This window comes from Ambystoma mexicanum, chromosome 7q (assembly GCF_040938575.1).
Source record: "Ambystoma mexicanum isolate Mex_15411 chromosome 7q, UKY_AmexF1_1, whole genome shotgun sequence".
Classification (NCBI taxonomy): domain Eukaryota; kingdom Metazoa; phylum Chordata; class Amphibia; order Caudata; family Ambystomatidae; genus Ambystoma; species Ambystoma mexicanum.
The window spans coordinates 432,166,976-432,188,667 of NC_090941.1; the positions used below are offsets into that span (position 1 = coordinate 432,166,976).

Genomic DNA, 21,692 nt, shown 5'->3' on the forward strand with positions numbered 1-21,692 from the left:
GGAAATTATAATGTTTCGTTTTGAAGTCTGAACCCAACCCAACATCTGCATTGCATGGTCACTGCCAGTGCAATTACTGCACGCATTGGACAGTACTGGCCTAATCACCTCAACATGTAGTTGCTACCAGCATAGGCGCTGTACCTGTTGGTCCATACCAGACTAATTACTGCTTTGCATGGCCAAAATCTGCCAAAGGATGCTAACTGATGGCTGCTAATAGCCTACTCATTGCACTCTGTGGCTACCAGCAGCCCAGGCTCCACATCTCGAGATTGCACTACACCATAAATATATAAATATTATTGTTTTAAAGTTGAAGTGCTTTCTGGAGAAATGAACCCTGAGGTGTGGGGATTTAATGTCTGGTATTGACAAGAGTGCTATGTTAGAGGCCTGAGCACAGTGAGGGTCTAATCTAGGCATCTAGAATGATAACATGTGGTAAAGAGCCCTGCTAAGAGGTTTATAGTGATTAGTACTCTGTGACAGTTAGCACTGACCACAGAGTCATTGCCTACTAATTAGTTGCAGTAGGAGAAAGGCAAGCAGGAGGAGCACATGCAACAAAATGGGACTAGGTGGTTTGTGGGAATTAATGGGTGCTGGAATGCAAGTGCAATGTTCCAGGCAAGTGAAGAGATTCAGACTGTGCAAAATATATTAGCAGGCCGCCTAGTGCTAGTAGTTCTTGCTGGGCATGGCAGAATGTTCATGTATCCATTTGTAGTTAACTTAGATGCATATTAGAAACATCATATAGCCACAGAGAAAGAGTAACACGTATTTACATTACAGATGCAGAGGTTAAAGATAGGGTGATGTATTTTACATTTAGCTATAATATATGGAGTTATGTTTTAAGGGATGTGTGAGTAGGTAGCTGACATAGTTAGGCATGTGAGATGGAGTCAGTTCTGCAGTAAAGGCGAGGGCCAGGGACGAAGGTAGCAGGAGTTTGACCATGTTGGATTTCAGGGCATGTTACAGGATGTAGTTTGTGAAAGTATGAGAAACAGGCCTAACATGGAGCTGTGGCTCTGACCAGTTGATCCTTCCTTCCCCCCAGATAGAAGTTATGCTGTCAAGGCATAGGCAGCCGTGTTGTGCCAATAACAGTTAATTGAGTCAAGCTGCAGATCTCGCAGGAGCTGGGAAAGGATTAGGAAGGGTAGGGATGTGCCTTTTGAATGTTTAATTCATGTGTGAAGGGCATCGGGTTCTGCAATGCCAAGAGGCCTGGTGAAGATATTAAGCACTACTGCCCTCACCGAAGAGTGTTCATCCTATTTGAACTGCATATGCTGCACTCAAGGAATTAATACATAGGCAAAATTCATACATAAGAGTGGTGCCTCGATCATGTTATTCATGGCACCTGCAGTCCCAAAGAGATAAGGGGGTAGAGGTGCTAGGGCTGTACCATGATTTGGGATGGGAGGAGCAGAGGAGATGCCAATAAATATATCTACAAGGGCAGGGAGCTGTGTGTGCTTGCCACAGTGTCTGGTATAATGAGGAGGCCCATTATATTATCAAAGCAAAGTTGACCTCACTATTCACACTTTGATCAGGCTCTGACAGAGGGGTGCACATCATGCAATGGTCAAGAATATTTACTCGTTAAAGAAATGTATTATGTTAACAATGTAGCTGGTCAATCAACTCCTAAGTTTCACAATGACGATGTAGCGGGTCACTTGTTTGGAGGAATGTGTTTTAGATAATGTGTGACCAATAGGGAAATGGCCTATAGGGGATAATTAGAATGGTATATACGTGTTAGCCAATGGAGATTGCCGGATCGTGTTGTAATCTTTATTATGCATAGATTTGTTAATTTGTGGTTTTCCACTATAAAATATGTAACTTCTTTGGGTGGGGCGAACAGAGTGTTAGTTTGGTTCTACTGGGCAGTTCGATACCTTTTGCATGTAATAAAACTTTGTTTTCCTTGCAAATGGAGCATTGATTATTTGGCTTATTTGGGATTGTATTTATTGTTCAGGTTTTGGGTCATTCACCTTATAGGGGCACCATAAGGCTGCCGAGAGGGAAGAACATCAGCAAGATTGTTGCCCATCGGGGATGGAAGGAGGAGACAAGGGAATTAAGGGATGAAGATGATGAAGGTGGATGTGTTTTCACTGAAAAGTGTGAGAAAAAAACAGCAGTTGTGACCAGGGACGTTAGTGACAGGGAGTGCATCTAATATACTTTTAGTTTTTGCATGGAGTAAATCTCTGAGTTTAAAAATGGATGAGTGCTCAGTTATAAATGTTATGTATATCCTTTGAATTTTCACATAACATGCAGGTTTCTTTAATATGATTGAATGAAAACTTTCAAAGTAACATGAAAATAGTCTAGACATTAATAGCAACGCAGAGGTGAAAACGATCCCCTGCTCACCTTCCACTATGTTTTTCAGGTTTTTCAAATTTTTTGTTGAGATCTAAAAGAGAAATAAGCTGTCTCTCATACAAAAAAAACATTTCTTATACTGGCATTGAAGCACAATAAATAATCAGACAACCCCCTGAAAGTGAAATTGCATTCCAGGTGAGATACCTTGTTTTGAAGAGACAAGAAAAATGATGTCTTTCTCAGACACAAACAATATGCTGACAAAGGCTGATTCTCATTAGCTCTTCTCTCAGTGACAATAGTGTAATTAGATCTGAACGTTTTTATAATAATCAAGTATACACGAATCCACTATATAAAAGAATCATGAATGGCTAGAAAACCACTATTTCCTGACAAGAATGTGTATCTTCCACATGTGTAGAGGACAACACCCCATTTGTGTAAGGACCATGTTGCTTCATCCTGCATCGTTACCCCCACACCTAAGGTTGCATCCACACCAATTACTAGAAACATCCCACAACAAGTGAGCCATTTATTAGATGTCTTATAAATACAGTTCTTCAGACTGACATGGACTACAGAAGGGGTGGGCAACTTCAGCTATCCAGATCTTTTGGTGTAAAAACTCCATCAGCTATTCAGCCTAGGGTTGATTGGGCTTGCAGAATACAACATCTGGAGAGCTGCAGGTTGCCTACCTCTGTCTTAGAGTGTTGCTGAAGTTATGAAAGTTAAACACACTCGGTCACAAAGTAACACACTCCATGCCAGTACTTTCCATATGAGTCAAATGACAGGTATTTCTGACTTCTACCCACTCCCACATTGCTCTTTTTATCACATTGTTCTTTTTAGTGGATGAAAAGCAGTTTGCTTGGAACTATACAAACTTATTTAATATAAATTTGAATTGCCAAGGACTGCAAAGTCACTTCACATTGTGAATATTAATGTTTTCTATTCTACCAAAAATTCATTAGATGATATGATGGCTGCAACATGCAGCCATATGTCTTAAATAAACTCAACAATGTATGTTTTCTGAGTTACAATGACAAAGAAAGGTGGAGAAACGCCTGTAATAAAACACATCTTAGATTTGTCTTTGTATTACCTATTTCTGGAATGATGCACTACTGAAATTCAGAATGCACCCTCTGGCCTGTTGCGCGAAATGTGAAAATAATTCAACAGGGGTCTGTGCATCATGAAGATGATCGGAGAGGAGAGCACCCTGGGAGTTGTAGAAGACCATGAATTAGATATGTGTGGCACAGCTCGTGTAACCTGACACCACGTTAAATCATGAAACATAGATGTGATAAAACCTCAGCAGTGGTGTGACTGTGGCTTTTCGGTGTGAGATGTGTTGTCTGCGAGGAAGAACTCCCAGGAGTGGCAACATGTTTAAAGATTGTGAGTTAACGCGTTTGAGGATCAGACGACATCAAGTGTGAAATATTACTTCTTTTTAGGAGGAGATAACCAAAAGCAGTTAAGCTGAAACAAGCAAAGAATTACTCCTGCCCTTTGACTAACACAACCCGTCCCATCAGGAGTCAGTGGTGCACCATTCAGATCTCCGTGTGAAAGCAGTGCATACATGTCGCCATCATGAAAATAAGAATTCCATTTTTTTAATGAAAGCCAAGTAGGTCTCAGTCTAATGACTTTAAATATTCGAATTCTCTCCATTCTTATAAATCTGATAGCACAAAGATATGAATTGCTGAAAGGATGCATTAATATGTATGGACGGACACAGTTCTAAGATGCATTAGTTGGCACTCTGGTATGCAAGATAGTTGTAGAGCTGTAATGTTTAGTTGTTTGATGTCTGCTGCAAAAGGTATTAGAAAGCTGTGTGTGAGTGGCTTAGTTGGTTAGCATTTAGTGTGTTGGGCATGTTATAAATTGCGAAGCATGTCTCACACTCTATTCAGGGCATTTAGGGTCTGAGTAATGAAACATTGAGTGGATCTGAAAATCAGTCTGGATCCTCCTACCGACAGCATAACAAACAATGTAAGACTGCACAGTCACTAATTTGTCACTGGCAACCTGTGTAACGGCTTCAGAGCTGGTGTAGTGTGCAATCTTTTAGGGATTTTTAACAGGATTCTTGCTGGTACTTTTTCAACACTCTAAAGACTTTCTTTGGTGGGGGGGTTTCCACATATTTATGTAGTCCTATGTCGGATGATTTACAATAGTCAAATTGAGAATACCTATGCATTAATGAGCACGACTTGCAGCGGACATAGAAAGACAATTCAAAAGTGATCTGACGTCTTACCCCGTTGCCTCAAACTCTGGGGAAAACATTTTGAAATTCTAATCTACTAAACATTCTTTGCCAGCAAATCTAAATTGGCAGTTTCTGTCTGGAATATATTGGACCCTTAAACCCCTGTTGCGCACCCCTCACATGGGGTGTGGAGAGTCTAAACCATGGCTTGTGGCACTTGACAAATCCTCTAATAACTACGTGAATACATATTTGGGTGTGTTCTTATTTTTGCTAATGTATGGTTACAATAAACGGTGGCTATCTCACACATAGAAGGCCTCACATGTGAACTCTGCCACAGGCTCATTGGCAGCACTGGATGCAAGTCCTGCTGCCTAATTTATTAATGAAAGTTGACACAGAAAAAGGGGTACATTTGTCTTCCACGCTTGTGATTGATTCTTCTAACGTGTGCTTCCCCCAAACAAAGATATATGAAAGATGAGACAGCGAGCCAGGGAAATATGGCCTTTTCTTGGAAAACTGAAGCTTAATGAGATAGTGTATGCTGAGTTAACTAAATTCAACGGCACTCTTGTGGTCTTGATGCTGCTTGATGATGCACATCAAACAAGCTACCGCATATTAGTATGAAACTCATTCCATTAGGCAGTCTAACAAAGATAGCATCTTCCTAAATGAGAAAAAAAACAACAAATGTCTATGCCACAGAAAACTGCTGTATTGATGTAACAAATGTTAAGTGTTCAACTTGTTCTTACGTTTACACCTTTGTTTAGCCTTGTATGAAACTGTAAAATGGAAAAAAGGTTTCACAGGTTGATGGAGAATTCTGAAATCTAATTAAAACATGGTATGAATTAAATGTAGCTGCCTACAAATTGAACCTTTGCTTTGTAATACAAATCAAACACAATGCACATTTCACAGGAACGTCTTCTGCATGCATTTGTGACATCTGAAAAGTAAAACAAAGGAGGAATGTCATGCATGCTCTGGATAAATAGCGGCCATGTGTATTTATTATGCTCTCACTAGAAACACAGTTTACTGTTTTGGATCGTGGGCGTGTGTGTGTTTATGTATACACCAGGGACGTTTTTTTAGTAATATTATTTTTTCCAGGCCTAATCTGTGTTTGTGGAAGTGCAAACTGTGTTAGCATATGCCCTATAAATAAGCATGTTTGCATTCACAAATTGCATTTGTGCATACACGATGTACCATAATACTGCCCTAGATAAACATATTTAACTTTTTCCTTGCACATTTATCAGAATCATTAATGCCATCTACCGCTGAAACATTGGCAGCTGAGACTAGAAATGGGAAGAACTGGTTTGCAAAAAAAGTGACTTCATTATTTACCAGTTTTTAGACTTCAATAATTTGGCGAAACGTAAGAGTGGGGTGCATGCAGATGAAATAGCCAAAAAGATCCTTAAGGGAAGAATGGGAAAGCAATTCTGAGAAATTGAAAGTTTAGCTAAATTACTAAGCAGTTATGCATTCATAATTGTTTTTGAGGATCAACAATATACAGTTGGGGAAAATTATACAGAATTTATATTTTAAATATCCAATTTCAGATTGCATTGACTTGTGAAATCAAAATACAAGAATTGAATTCTGAAGGCTGGTTCTTTACCAGCATTTCGGCATCAGAGAGGTTGAAGAAGTGTGGCTAGATTCCCCAGGTTTGACACACATAAGTCTCGAAAGTAACCACTTACCCAGAATATATTGGAAACTTCACAAGCTTTTGTCACAATAAACATTCGAAACTTTAGGAGAAAACAGGAGCAGCTGCACGTAATGTGGCATTAAGCACCCGTTACAAGGCCTGGAACGGGTGGTAATGGCCCAGCAGTCCAAGCTAAGTGCATGAGCAAAGTGAGGGCTTTTAACGAATGGGCCGCGGGGTGTTAACACACATTCCAGCCCTTTGAACGGGTGCTTACCAACATTGGCACCCATCCCATGGACTGGGATGGGGCTAAATGAAAGTATTTTCGTTTGGTGAACAGGAAGTCTCACAGAGTCCCGTTCAAGGAATGAAAAGACTGATAAAAGATAGCCAGCATGGAAAGGGAAGCCAGGGCTCCATATGGAGCCCCCCTTCGCTTTACATAGCGGCTTCATGCACGAGGAAATGAAAAGGGAAGCAGTGGTGGGGTTGCGAGTGCCACTGCAATGAGGTAAGTGGGGAGAGGGTATGATTTAAAAAGGCATCCGCGGGTGGGGAAAGATGGCATGCGGTGTAGGCGGCCATCAATAGGCTTGTAACACTGGCTAACATCAGGAGATTCAGCCCACATTTCAAGCCAAATGATTGGCTGTCTCCCCTGGCAAGGGTGCTAATCTGCACTAGTCCAATATATGTTTTTTGCCAAATGAGTGTGCCGCTTAAAGCAAGAATTGGGTTCTTCTGCTCTGTGTACCTCTTTTGCAACAAGATAGGAATATGTCAGCTTTGATGCTAGCACTCACAGTTATAGAATCAAACAGGAATTCTGGATGGTTGTTTCAAACTTGAGAAAATGTTCTTAGATATTTATGTTGATATGCGTATTTTACATATGTTGTGACTTTCTAACACCATTTTTCCAACTGAGGTGTTAGAACCAGGCACTTTCCATAATCCATTTCACATTTACTGATTTAATTTAGTTGTGGGCGTTGAACCCAACATGTGTTTCACTCAAGTCACACTTTATCAAGGCAATTATTTTAACAATGTGCTCGTCAATTTTTAATGCAGCCACAATATTTTGGTTTAATAATATTGGCAGTGAGCCATGACACAAACTGTGATTGGGAATGTCCTCAGGAAGAATGATGTCTGCTAAATAAAATCAAGATGCAGGTTTGCTACAGATATATGACAAAAAAGTAAAGGTGGTAACTAGCAATCATGCAATGATTGTCTATTTATAAGGCAAGGTGTTATGCATAGAAATGTTTAGTCTGTGGAGGATGACGAGCAGGAGTTAGCCCTTGTGCCATCTATCCATGGATTAATTATATTGGTGGTGATTCATAGATAGGCAATTCGTTAACCTCTGCATGAAAGGTTAAACCCTCCTTGCCTATCCAGGTGCCGCAGACTTTACATTAGTGTCTCAGTATTGGAGGTCAACAATGTTTCCCTCATTTTACATTCACAACTATGTCTCATTCATGCCAAAAGTTACAGGAACATTAGTTACTTTCTTGGCAGATTATTTTGCAACCAATATAGATCATATATTTGCAATGTTAACAAATATTGCATATTTCCCAAAGTACAAGAGATAGATTCCTATTAACACGTAGGCAAGTTTAAAATATTGTGTTAACCTTGATCACTAAAGGGCACAGTTAACATGTTAATGGCCTTCTGGCGATGAGAGGCTGTTCATAAGGTCCCATGCAACAATTGGGGTTGATATTCAGGAGGAGGAGCATGAACATTTTATCATGTTGAAGAGAAAGTGTTATTCTTTTTCAAAGCAAGACAGCATGCAATGAGAAGAAGTTGTCTATTGTGAAGTTTTATTTTTTGTATCAAGTGCTCAATCAGTACGACTATTTCACAGCTGAGATTTCTACATGGATGAAAGAAAATAAAGTGTGCTTCTTGCTATTATATAAAACAATGTGCTATGAGCAATGTCTTAAACTGTATTGGCTATTGATTTAATTATTATTTTATGTGTTCCAGTTTACATAAACCTTTAGAACATTAAAGTACAAACACAAGCATAATATAATCACACCCAGGCTGCATATGTACCAATGGAAAATACTTTCCAACATTTCCTGATTTTGTAAAACCATCCTTATTAAAATACTATTAACCCCTTCCATGGCAAAAACCATTTTGAATTGATGTCCAGTTCATTGTAAACAAACACATGCTTTATCAGCTTACAAAACACATTCCATTCTATATATAAATGTCTTCAAATCCCACCTCAACTATCATCTGTTTTGCACAAAACCTACAAAGAGAGTTGTTTCTTGTCATTGTGCGTCAAGCTTCTGTAAGTGCAATGGTTTCACATTCTTTGAAGCAGGATTGTGTAACAAAAGACAATATGACAAAATACATGACAAAGGAAGACATTCTCCTATTCTCAGTGTCTTCTTTTATATGGTAGAAACGTTACATTCTCCAACATCATCACCCTTTTCCTTAACTCATTCACCACGTTTTGCCAACAACATACATTCATTAACATAAATTCCAAGATATTAAGAAAAGTCAGTTGAACTTAAAAAAATAAAAAATAAAAATTAAAACCCTGTAATTCTACTAGAGGAGCCCTTTCTTGATGTCTCCTTGAAGTTCTGACAGTGCAACCTTTTATCTTCCAGCTTAGATTGTTTTGTTTTGTGTTGTTTTGTGAGCACCCATGAGCCTTTGGGTTATTGGTGCATTTTATAATTACAAAAATACATTTAAGAAAAATAATAATAAAAGTTGTCAGGAAAAGGCTGCTATGTGCTTTTACTTATTACTTCAACAAGTCTGCACATGTCTTATTTTAACTGATCAAATACCATGTTAAGGGAAGTAGAAGTAGTAGTTTCTTTTGTAATCAATTTAAGAAGAGTTAGTCCATCTATAAGAAACAGCTTTATCCTGAATATTAAATGCTCTGTTTTGGCAAACGTATGTGTAGAAGCTATTGGTAATTAATTTAGGTTTGTGGACGTACAAAAGCCTCAGACAGTGTTAAACAGCATCCATCAATGTGACAATAATATATGAGCCACAGCAATGTCAAGGGTGGTGGCACAGAATGACGTTATTGTGGCAATCATACAAGTACCCATACAGCTGTGCGAAGATGATTTAAGCCAATGTACATGGTACATAGATCATGAAGGCACATTTAACTGCATGAGAACTGGAACAATGATCATGTGAATGAGGAAGACGCAGTTTTGTAGGTGAAATGGTAAGCTCCCAAAGAGGAAGTGGTCTATGTCATGTGGTTGAGCCGAACAGCATTACATCCAACTCCGATGGTCCTGTAATGCCAAAACTCCTGAATGCACTCTTACAAAGTCCATTGTTATTGTAACATATGTCAAAATGTACGATATTACAATTGTAACATAAGTCAATAAGTACCATATTGCATTTTCTGTATGAGGTGTATTGTGTAAAACTGAAAAAACAAAAACGTTTTCTGAGCTTCGGCCAAACTTTTTCAAACAGGGTTACTATGCTAGTTGACTCATCCATCTCTGTACAGATGTGTGAAAATAAACCTTTCTCTACTTTTGCTGAAAGTGCCTGGATTGGATTATCCTGTGATGCACTGCAGGTTTCTGCATAGGCCACAAGGACAGTCCCCGCCCTGCTTGAAACATTTAACCAGAGTGGAGTTCTGTTGTTCAACAGGTTTCTTGTATATTGTAGCTTTCAAAGTCAGGTCATTACAGCCTTCGACCTCATCTAACTAACTTTATTGCACAGGCCTTAAGTAGTGGAATGGTTAAAATTCCTCAATAATGTTTCGTCAAAAATGATCAGATAGTTTAATATATGTATGCATTTAACTTTTTCTCACACTGTAGTGTATTCCATTTAAGATGTTCTGCTAAGGTCATTCCCAAATATCTAAATCAAGTAACCACTTCTATTAGTTGGTTCCTTATGTAACCTCTGAATGAGAGGTCATTAGATAATATTTCTTTCAATTGTGTTAAGCTCCAGATTATTAAAGCATGCACATTCTTGTAGTTGCCCAATTATCTCTGCAGACCAATTTATGTATTGTTCATAATGATAAGATCATTAGCATAAACTGTCTATTAAGCTACGACTCCACCTATCCTTGAAGGAAAAATTCTATGTTTGGCTCCGGACTCAAACGTTCTGCAAAATAAAGATTAAAAAGAGTGTGGGATAACAACTTCCTACTTGAGCCCCATGTCAGCCTTATTTCAAATCTTAAAGCCCTGTCATTACATAACTAAATATGAACTGTTGTTTAATTATAAAGGGTAATACTGAGATTCACTAATACCTAATCAATCTCCCATGCTGCCAATTCTTCCAATCATTTTGAGTGGTTAACTCAGTCAAAGCCTGTGCTAAAACCTATGAAGGCAGCAATTAAAAGACATTTGTATTGCAATGGCATGTTTCACATCTAAAACATGTTAAATCAAAGTGTTATGCACTTCCAGAAGCATATTAGAAAATATTCTAGCATTGTTTTCAGATGGTGACATTTCAGCTCTTTCCTGCTACACTTTATGTAAGTAGGAATCAGAATATTCTGATTGCAAAAGCCCCAAGCTACTTACTACCATGAACACCCTAAAAAACAACATTGGCTACAATTCTGAGTTAGATGTAATTGTGACATTAATCAACAGGCCTGGGCCAGGTGCAAGGGATGCTTTTAATGTATAGATTGCTTTCTTAAAATAAAATCATAATTAATTTATCAATTCCACTAAGACCATGATACACAGAGATCACTGTGTTCATTGTGTCCTTATTCTGGGAAGACCTACACAAAGATCCCATGGGTTTTAAAGTATACTTGCATCCAGTGGGAGTTTAGGATTTGTGTACACATTCTGCGAAACCTCTTATACAACTAAGTGATAGGTACAAGGCCAACACCGTTGACCTCAAGGGCATAAATAGGTGGGGGGCTGGATAATTGCTGCTACCAGCATGTTGACCAACCTGCATCCTGATTTACCCCTATTCTGGTTTCCGGGATCACATTTCTGGTAGTGGTGCATTCAAGCCTCTGCACCTCACATTTCCATTATTCACACCCACGCTATTTGTTGGGTGGAAATTATCCACCCGAAAAATACAAAATAAATGTATGCTCTGCAAGAGGATTTTTACTCTGGGATTTCTAAATCAGAGACCTGAAAAATGTTGTAACTTCCATGTGCTTTGTTCTGTGACTGTCTTGCATCAGGAAAACCAGTTGAAGTGGAAGTTAATTTGTGAGCCCATGCCTCTGATAATCACCATTGCTAATATAAATGTGAACACTTCCTGGCCTGGCACTACATTTAAAAGGAAGCATTACGTTAGGGACAGAGTATTAATTTCTGCGTGGGCTAAGGCAGGTCGTTTCAGAAAATGCCTCACACTCAAAATTCCGCAGAATGTTCAAGAATATTTGAGAGGAAAAGTGGAGAGAGCTGATTGGGTGTAGATATTTCGTTTTTGGAACTGAATTTTAAACCTCAGAAGAACTTAAACACGATTCTCTTTGCAACAAGAAGCAGACCAGGGAGCCCAAGGTAAGGTTGATGCAGTTGTGTCTCTGGGGTCTAAGACGTAGGCATGCAGAGTTAACAAAGGTGGGGCTGTTTTGAGAGAGCCCAGCTTATAGGAGAAGACATTCATGACTTTATTGACTTGAGAAGCAAATATGAAACCGTTTTTGAATCCAAGATCCAAGTTCATGATTTCAGAAGAGGCCGAGGAATGAATGCACACAAGGCAATACATGCAAAGGGTGCCAATATTCAAAGCATTGTTTGAACATCTTGTTACATATGAATGTGCTTATGTTGTGAGTGACACATTGGAATGGAGCTGTTGTTGTGTGTCCTTTCACGCAAATATAATACGTTTTGGAAAACTCTCAACAGAAGCACAGTAATTTGGACTGATGTTTTTTCATACCATAAAATATCATAGGGAATCTTGCATTGCATCATGTATGTTCATTGTCTTGATTATCACAATACAATTCTCCAATTCTAGATCTGGCACCCTCACATGTGTGAATGTATTGTCACCCAAGGAAATACTAGATTACTAACTCTGTGAACAAAGTTCCATCATTTCTTCCATAGACACACAAATGATCACCATGTGCACATGGAAGATTTGTATTTCCACTCTGTGGATGCTGAATGGATAAGGAATAGAATAGAAGAAACCCAAAGGAACGGCAATTGACTTATCTATGTTCTTTTTTTTTAAAGAAAACAAAAATAAATTAACTGTGCCTAATTCTTCAAAAAAACTGATGCTTTTGAAGACAAACTGCATAACAAAAGTCCCATCATTCCTTCCTAAAATATATGCCCCTATTTTCTAACCTGACAAGTCATGCTGCTAAATTGCAGGAGTGAAGATTGGGTTGAGAATGGTCCCATGATTCTTAAACAAGAATTTGAGGTGTGCCTTCAATGACTTGTGTAACTGGCAGGACATACGTTGAAGACTTGCTTATCACAATGAGTGGTACATTTCAGGACTGTGACAATAGTATGACATGTTCAAATATGTGTCTTGATTTCTACTAAATTAAGATGATAAGAGCTAGATCTTGATTCTTTAAGGTGATTAATAAAGATTCCCACAATAACTCTGCCTTTGGGCACCAGCATCTGAAATCATGACCCTGGTAGAGTGTGCCTTAGGCAAGAAAGTTGATGTGTGGTGTGTCTCTTCCATGGATGATCGTATCCACAGGTAAAAACTGGTCTCTAGCATCATAATATCAATTGTGCTTAGTGTGAGATTGCAACATGTGAAAGGACATGCCCCATGCAAATTTCCCTTGCTACACAGGGTGCAGCTGAGTGGATGTCTTTTGTAGGGAGACATTCCCAGAGATAGGCTTTAGTACCATTGTGTTTTAGCATGCAGCAAGTACTAACTATAGTTATTTGCTCTCAGCTAACACTGCCCATTTCCATAAACTGAGATAATAAGTGAAGAGCACATAGTGTGCATTTTGTTAGGCTGAATTCTGAGGGGATAAGTATTTTACAGACTCCATTCTGGATAGTTGAATCAAGAGACATTGGTTCATCGCATGGTGTCCAACTCCAGCAGAATTTTGGGTAATGTCATTACTCCTCCTTTTTGTGATCTTCATTCTCTGTCATAATGGGATTATTTAAAAATTGATTACTACTTGGTATTATGCATAAACATAAAGATGTATATTTACATTATTTTATGACATATTACAGCACACTAGTGGCCTGAATTCAGTTTCTATTAATTCTATATGGGAGGATAGCTCAGGGGCACTGTGTTTGCCTTGGAAACAAGACAAAGCAGAACAACATAGTTTAAAATCCTGGCCCCGCACCTAGGGACTGGTATCCGGTATTAAGCATGTAACAAACGATTAATCAATTAATACATCTGTAAAATTGCAGGCACCCATTTATAAATAATATACTTCTATGCCCTATTCTGTTTCCACCCTGCTTACTGAAGATTATCATAATGGGGCCAGAAGGGGACAGGGGCTTCTATATAGAGAAAATATGTTTGTTTCAAAAAGAGAAGCTAAACCACATGTATTATTATTTCCACACCCAACTTTAACTACCCTATTAATTTGACAAAAAGTTTTGTTCTCTAAGCTGGCAGAATCAGAAACTGTTTTGCTCACATTTCTGTTATTTGATCTTGTTTCATTCTCTCATTTCATCTTTGAATCCTGATCCTCCCTCCAATTATGCTGCACATTGCATGGCTTTCTCTTTGAAGGTCCTATTCACATCAGGTCTTTCAGGCCAACCCTCTTACTCTGTGACTCACATGTCTGGGCCCGGATGCTTAGTGTTTGACAAACGTTTGGCCAAGACAATATCTAAGCAACTACATCACAGAGAGGTCATGTTTGAGAGATGTATATTTCGAGAGTTCTTTCCACACATTAAAAGGAACCATAATAAGTAAAATACCTTTTTTTCTCTGTAGAAACCTTTACTGTGGATATCTTCTCAATTGGCCAGAAGGGAACAACACCATTCTATAGCCTGGACCACTGCTTAACAACATCATATTTCAGGGCTTCCTTCACAGTGCTACTATTGGTGCACCCAATGTCCTGTGGCCAATACGACTCACTTACCCAAAACAATCCTTGATTTTGCCCCAACAAGAGGACTTAAATTATGGTTCACCCTGAGGACAGACCAGTGCCTAATCCGTTGGGGCAAATATGTTTTGAGTACATTCCCTGGCTTTGCATCCAGACTAAATACCACCTCACTCACTCTGGTGCTCTCAGGAATTGAGGGAGGACTGGGTATTGGCCAAATTTCAGAGACATGTAGCCTCTTTGGCAATTAACTAACTGTCCCACATTGAACATATGCAATGATTGAAGGAATGCCTACACACAGCCATACCATGGTTGTCTATTCATACTACATCCCACTCTGCTTCTGACAGAGGCTGCTCTGGAATTATCCCAACTCCCACTGCATTCAAGATTCCAAGCGCTACTACTAGATCTAGCCAAAGGCCTTCTCATTGCATTATGTTATTGTGATTAATACTGTGCACCACTGCCATTTTCATGGTCTCCAGGCGCTTTGGTGGATGTGAAAAGGAAGGGGGTTGGGAGGGTTTAGTTGGTGGGATTGAGAGGGGAAAGTGCAAGAGGGCTTTGATGTGCTTTTGGTAGCTTCAGTTCAGAAATAAAAGTCACAGTGTGCTGGCTTGTTTTTAGTTGTTCGACGTTATGTAGTGTTGGGTGCAGGAGTGCATATGGGCTGATTTTGTGTGTGATTGGTTTAGTTCCCTGTTGGGTGTTGTGGAATATTTGTAGTTTGTGGTTTTCTTTTTTTTTTGCATCAGGTATATGTGTCTGAACTGTTCAGTTTTTGAGGGTGAGTGTGCAGAGTATTAGACAGTGTTTAGTAGGGTTAGTGAGCAGTTGTTTATGTCCTTTTCTCCCGGTTATGTTGATCTGACAAGTTAGTATTATTCTATGGTGATTTGCAGTAGGATGCCTTTTTTGGGGGGAGGGGCCATGTTTGGGGGCCTAAGGAATCTGGATCAGAGGGTTTAGGCCAAGGTCCTGGTTCTGAGGACAAGGGTGCTGACATTCCATTTTCTGCAAGACCTTAGTGGAGATAATGTTGATTCCGGCAATCAGTCCCCAAACCCAACTCTGCAGACAGCTTGAGTGCACACACCAGTGATCGCAGAATACAAGACCGCGCATTTGAAATTCCAAAGATGTCCTCTAAGAAATAATGGCCCTTTTGAAAAACACTAACTCTAAATTAGTGGTACAAATTAATATTAATTCCACTGTCTTCCAAGAAGATGTGTCTATTTTCTCACAAATAGGCTCAATCTTCCATATTATGTGCAGCCATGTATTGGGTCAAGGGTAAATCAAACACATGCATTGTCCCCCCTAGGTTAGGAGGATGCATTTCAAGATAATATGAAAAGCACAATGCACTGATATGCCTCTCATTGCAAATTCATGCAGCAAATACTTCCAGGTTTTTGCTGTATTGCAATCAATGTCCCTGGGTTCGACCAAGGGCTTACAACAGACCACCAGGCTCAATTTGTATCACGCCTAGGGGGCTAAGCAGTCACAAGGGATTTTCTTTAGTCCACTTTGCACCAAGTTGACACTGCATCAACATTGTATACATCATATTGGACGTGTGGCAACAAACGTAGAACATGGAGAATACACTCCAAGCTGACACACAAGAAAACGTTATTGTTCTCTAATTTGATGTGGCAGATCTATTCTGATCAACAGATGATGAGGGTTACATGCAACAGTAGTGTCTCTGTTCATGCAGGGATTTCAATAAACAACAGGACTGCTATCCTAAACGATCCCATTAGAAAGAGAAAAGAAAAAAACATCAGAGGGTGTTTTTCTCAGCCTGATGCAGACTGTAATTCCAAAGAATTATAGAAGATTCACTGTAGGGGAAACTTTAGCATTCTTATTTAGGAATGAAAAAAACCATATCCTTCAACTGATGTCTTTATTGGTCCTGGTTGGATAGCTCAGGGGCAACGGGGCAACGTGCTTGTCTTGGAAGCAAGACAACGTGGATAAACACAGGTTTGAAGCCTGGGTCCACGCTTAGAAACCTCTGAGTATTAAGCACATTATAAATGCCCAATTATAAATAATAATAATTGGGAGGCCGAAAAGACTACTATCCAAATGATCTCCTTGTTCTGCCTCTCTGCCTCCCATTAACCAATGCACCTCTGCAGAATTGATGTCTGCAAATCAACCTTTGCTTGAGTTCAGGGCGGTAGAAAATGTCCTGATAGAAAGACATTCACAAGGTTAGCCTACAGAAAGATTCAAGATGGCCACCAGTAGTGCAAATATCTAGATGTCTCCCATGCCGCGAGAATGGACATGTATGGTTGATCAGAAAGATGCATACCTTCAGATTTGGTTTTGGAACACAGCAGTTCCTTCATATAGTTCTCTTCATAAGACAGGCAGTTCTGTTAGAGGGTGTTGCTGTTTCACCTTAACCCATTTCCATGAGTATTCACCAAACTGATGGCAGATGTACATATAAGACTGGCTGGTCTGGCATTTTGTCTACAAAGGAGGCTACTCGATGTATTCCTTTATTGGGTTTAACAATAAACTGGAAGAAAACACCATTGATTCTGGATGAGATGAACACCCTCATTCTCTTCTTCTGCGACACTAAGCTGGATTCTTGTCCATCCTGGATTGTTTCAGCAACATCAATTCCATGGCATACTACATTTTGGCTCAACAAATGTCCCTGTGTTTCTGGTTCACAGGCACATGGGCATTCTGGCTACATCTTGATGGTTCCTATGGCCAGGCAAACGATGGGGCAGATTAACTTCATTTGGCAACTCAGTGGTATTAACTTGTCACACTCAGTCTTCCAATGTCTCTGTTGACACAGTCATCAAAAGGGATACACATATGAGGACACAGGAGGAAATCATGGCACTGGACTGTCAATTTCAGTAGCCCCCACAAGAATCCCATGTTCATTGTTGAAGATTCTCCTTTAGTTTGCTGCGAGACAACTATGGACATATTCATGATTCCTGATGTACAGGGTCTGGAAAACCTTTTGTCCAACATCAATGTCCTCCAAATGAAGGCAATCAATGTGACACAGAAACCGTTCCTCTCTATAAAGGATGGTGCCTGCTGTTGAGCTTTACCAGCAATAGCACAGCCACGTTTTACATTAACATGCAATATCAGATCCCCAGTTATGTGTTATCTCGTGATCAAATTGGGCAATTTCTCAGAGAATCAACATTCAAGCTTTTCAATTAGCAGGAGTCATGCATAAGGATACTCAGAGGTCTTATGTGTTCCCCTGGTCAATGGAATTCTATATGTGTGCGTGTGTGTATACACTATTGTGCTACAAAATTCAAATTCTGGTATTCAAATATGTTTATTATGTATTATTCAAATTATATTATTTCAATTTTAATTATTAGTGACATGTAATCCATCGGTCTTATAATTATCACTTTGTGTGATTCTTTATATCATTTTTAAAGTAAATAAAGGTGTGTGTGTGTGTGTGTGTGTGTGTGTGATGTTTGTAGCCTGAAGGTCAAATCACTCATAGGGCCTCATTATATGGTAGGCGGTAAGGGTTAACGGTCACCGGTAATGGTACCGGTGACCGTTAAGCCTTACCGCCTTACTACGAGGTCCCTTAGCGGGTTGGTACTTTAACGCCTGCGGTACCGTAATTAGCACCTTCCCCATTCCCATTATGCCCTATAGGGCAAAAATGGGAATGGGGAAGGGCAATGGTGGAATGGTGAATTACCGCCCCGCCATCCTTGGAATAGGGCGGTAATTCCCCTTTCCACCAAGGCGGTGCCGGTATTTTACCGGCATGGACCAAGGTGCTATTAGCACCTTGGTCCACCGCCTACCGTGTAATGAGGCCCATAGTGTATAAACCATCACAAGTATGAAGGTAAGGCTAGGTATCTAAGAGTAAGAATGCATTACTCACCAAACGCACTACAGCACTTCTAGTTCATAATCATCTTTCCTCCATCCATCCATCCCTCCAGTCTAACGAAATGTAGCGTTGGAAGATGGAAAACATCCCAAACATAAAGCTAAAATATTTACAATCAAAACTATCATAAACCAGTCTAAGTCCAGCAAACACTATGGGCCTCATCACGAGTTGGGCGGTAAAGTTGGCAGTAAAGCTGCCGGTATTACGGGTTTGGCAGTAATGGAATTCCCCATTCCCCACTGAGCCCATTCGGGAATGCCCCATTCCACATTGGGCTCAATGGGGAATTTTCGCGCTCTTACCACCGGCGGATTTCCCGCCGGCAGTAATAGCGCAAATTTTCAGTGGATTTCCCGCCAGCTCAGAGCTGGGGAGAAATCCGCCGAAGCCCTGATTTGGCAGACCCTTAAATCCAGCGGTAATAGCGCGACGGCCGGATTTAAGGGTTACCGCCAAACTCGTGATGAGGCCCTATATGGGTTATTAACGACCGACGTGTTGCATCCTTCCAATTAAATGTCTATGTTACAATGGAAACTAATATTGCATTGAACTCCACTCAACACAATATTTATATATACTTTTGTTGGTGTTTGTTATAGGCCTTATTTATGTTGTTACTTTGTGGAGTATCGTTTAAGATATTTTTATTTCTACCTGCTAATTTAATTCTAAACTGCTCAAATTCCTTGAGAAAGATAAATACACAAGTTGCTACTTTTAATTCATTTCTGTTCCACGTGCTTTATAGAACTGGTATTCAACAGACTATAGCACATTGTGGTCTGTGCTGTGTCACTAAGTTTCTAAATGGCACATTGCTCTAAAGATGTGTTTTAGCCTATGGCAAATGCAGAGGCTCAGATCAGCAAGGGTGCAGTCTGAGGTGTCAGCCAAAAATATTCAGCCCAATATTTGCTATTTGGAGACATGAAATGTGCTGTACAAAGAGGCTCCAGTCGTGTCCAGCTAGAAATATATCTGATGACTATGGATCAAAGAGGATTATGGACTAGGATTTCAGTAGTCACAATGGTGAGTAAAATATTCACAACATGAGGATTCTTGAAATCAAAGGATTTTAAAATCAAAGGTAATCATATGTTTGCATTGTTTGATCAAGTATCCTGACCGACTTGGATTATCTAACTTAAATTCAAGTTACTTTCACAAGCCTAATAGTTAAAGTTAAGAGACTAAGACACACAAATGTAGACAACATGTGCATAAAAGAACACCTTTGCAAGTTATATTCTAATTGGCAACTAGAAAGTAACTTAAACTATTGTTCCTTTCATGGACGTGTCCCTGATAGAAGCAATAAGCACCATTGCAATGTTGGGATTTGGTGTGAAATACAACTGCTATTCATTACACATTACATACTAGTAAATTGACATGCCTTTTCAAACACAATGAAAGCCAGAGCCTCTGCTTCAAGTTGCTATGGTAAATGAAAAACTGTAATTGAAATCTAACCACATGCCACTGCAATTATTTTAGCAAAATTAGCTTTAGTGGATTTTCGGATATTGAAGTTTTGTTTTTTTCTACGTCTTTAATCACATTAAATGATTGTTCCCCCCCTTTTTATTCACAGTGTGTCAGACAAGCAAGTCCTGGAAAAAACGTTGCAGTAACCATGTTAGCAAATTTAGGGTGTCAAAAATACATGGTCACAATCTTAAATAAAATGATCCTGTTATATCAAAGATTGCAAATCATATAATCATTTTTGGTTGTGGTAAATTATTTCCAGCAGTATTCTGTATACCTAAAGGACCATTTGCTTTACAGAAAAGGTAAAAACTGGAAATTATTACACAGTTTATATCGATAATATATTTAATTGTGTTCTCTCTATCCTAGCATGTTTGTTTTCATTGCTATTCCACCCCAGTCTCAAAGATCACAAGGTCATTAAAGGCTATTCTGACACTATGACAGAGATGTAATTTTGCATAGAGCCATCATGATGAGAACACTCACAGTGTGCTCCTTCCCAGCATGCAGTAAGATGGCACTGCGGATGGATTGCATGGCTCTAAGCCATCCCACCAATATTCTGCCTGGATATGCACAGTGTTTATAACCAGGATTAGACTCCCTCACTCCGGGGAGGTGGACTTACTGCTGAGAACATGTGTCAGGTGACGTTCTTTGTTGTTTAACACTTAGAAATTCAAACACATAGGTGACTATATCAGAATCCTGTTTGTGTGCGAATGAGAGAAGTGTTTAGATGGGTCACATAACCACTTAAGAGGTCTATTAACATAAACACATACTTACACAAACAGCTCGTGTTGAATCTGCAATTCTTTATGTGCCAACGAAGCTGTGAATTTTATACATAATTAAAAACAAAAACAGACTTCCATAAGTGCACAGGGCCAGCATTCAGGAAAATGCATATTTCAGCATGCAAACAAAATACAGCATTAGTGAAATACCGAATAGAAAGTAGGTGTACGGGCAGAGAAAATTTCGAATTTTTAAACAACTGTGCAGTTGCATTTCCCTGAAAGTATTCATGATAATCTTATGCGATGGGTTTGAAATTCCCATAAACGTTACTTGCAATGTTTCAGACAATTCCTAACATCAAGTGATGAAAGGCTGAGAAACGCTCAGAAGGTATTAGCCATGGAGTTTCTGAACTAACAGTTTAGATTTGAAGCTGCATGTCTGTGTGCCAAAAAGTATTTCTGGGGTCATTGCATAAGGCCTAGAACCGCAATGTCTGACCGCCAAATTATTAAGCATGCACAAGAAAAACTCCATGCACTCTAGTGACGTATTCTCTAGTATTATTATTTTTATGATTGGCACTGGATACTTTCCCTCTATCCTGTTTGATCTGTCCCAATTACGTCTTTCAAGAGAACAGTATCGTTTTCAACAAACGCTTTCTTCTTGCACTTTTTTTAAACATACCGTGCATGTTATGTGTGTCTATTCCAATTTCTGCCAATTATCTAAACATTTCTGATGAAATCATGGCATATAGTTCAATGTGATACTGCAGTGGAGAACAAAGTAATAAAACGCTTGTTTTTTTTTTTTTTTTTTTTTTAATGATTGCATTGTTCTTGTAATGACTAAGGGGGTGAAGCCAGGTGGGGAATATGCTAGTCTGATGTGAGCCAACACATTTCCCACTTTGAGCAATGCAAATTGAACTGTTAAGAAAAACTAGACCTACTAATAAACACTTTATAACAAGCTAGTACACTCTTGCTGGATTATAGACATATACATTGTATTTATTTATATACCAGGG

The 21,692-nt window shown here is 39.3% G+C and overlaps 1 protein-coding gene across 6 annotated transcripts in view; it reads right to left on the minus strand.

Moving 5' to 3' along the window:
* PCDH17 (protocadherin 17) overlaps positions 1 to 21,692 on the minus strand; it is a 309,624-nt gene that overhangs the window by 118,005 nt on the left and 169,927 nt on the right. For 3 of the 6 annotated variants that reach the window (XM_069640734.1, XM_069640735.1, XM_069640736.1), the window contains one exon: positions 20,702 to 20,747. The exons of the other annotated variants lie outside the window; for them this stretch is intronic. In XM_069640734.1, the coding sequence (XP_069496835.1) occupies positions 20,702 to 20,747 (46 nt within the window). The remainder of the gene's footprint in view (positions 1 to 20,701; positions 20,748 to 21,692) is intronic. 6 annotated transcript variants of the gene reach the window in all.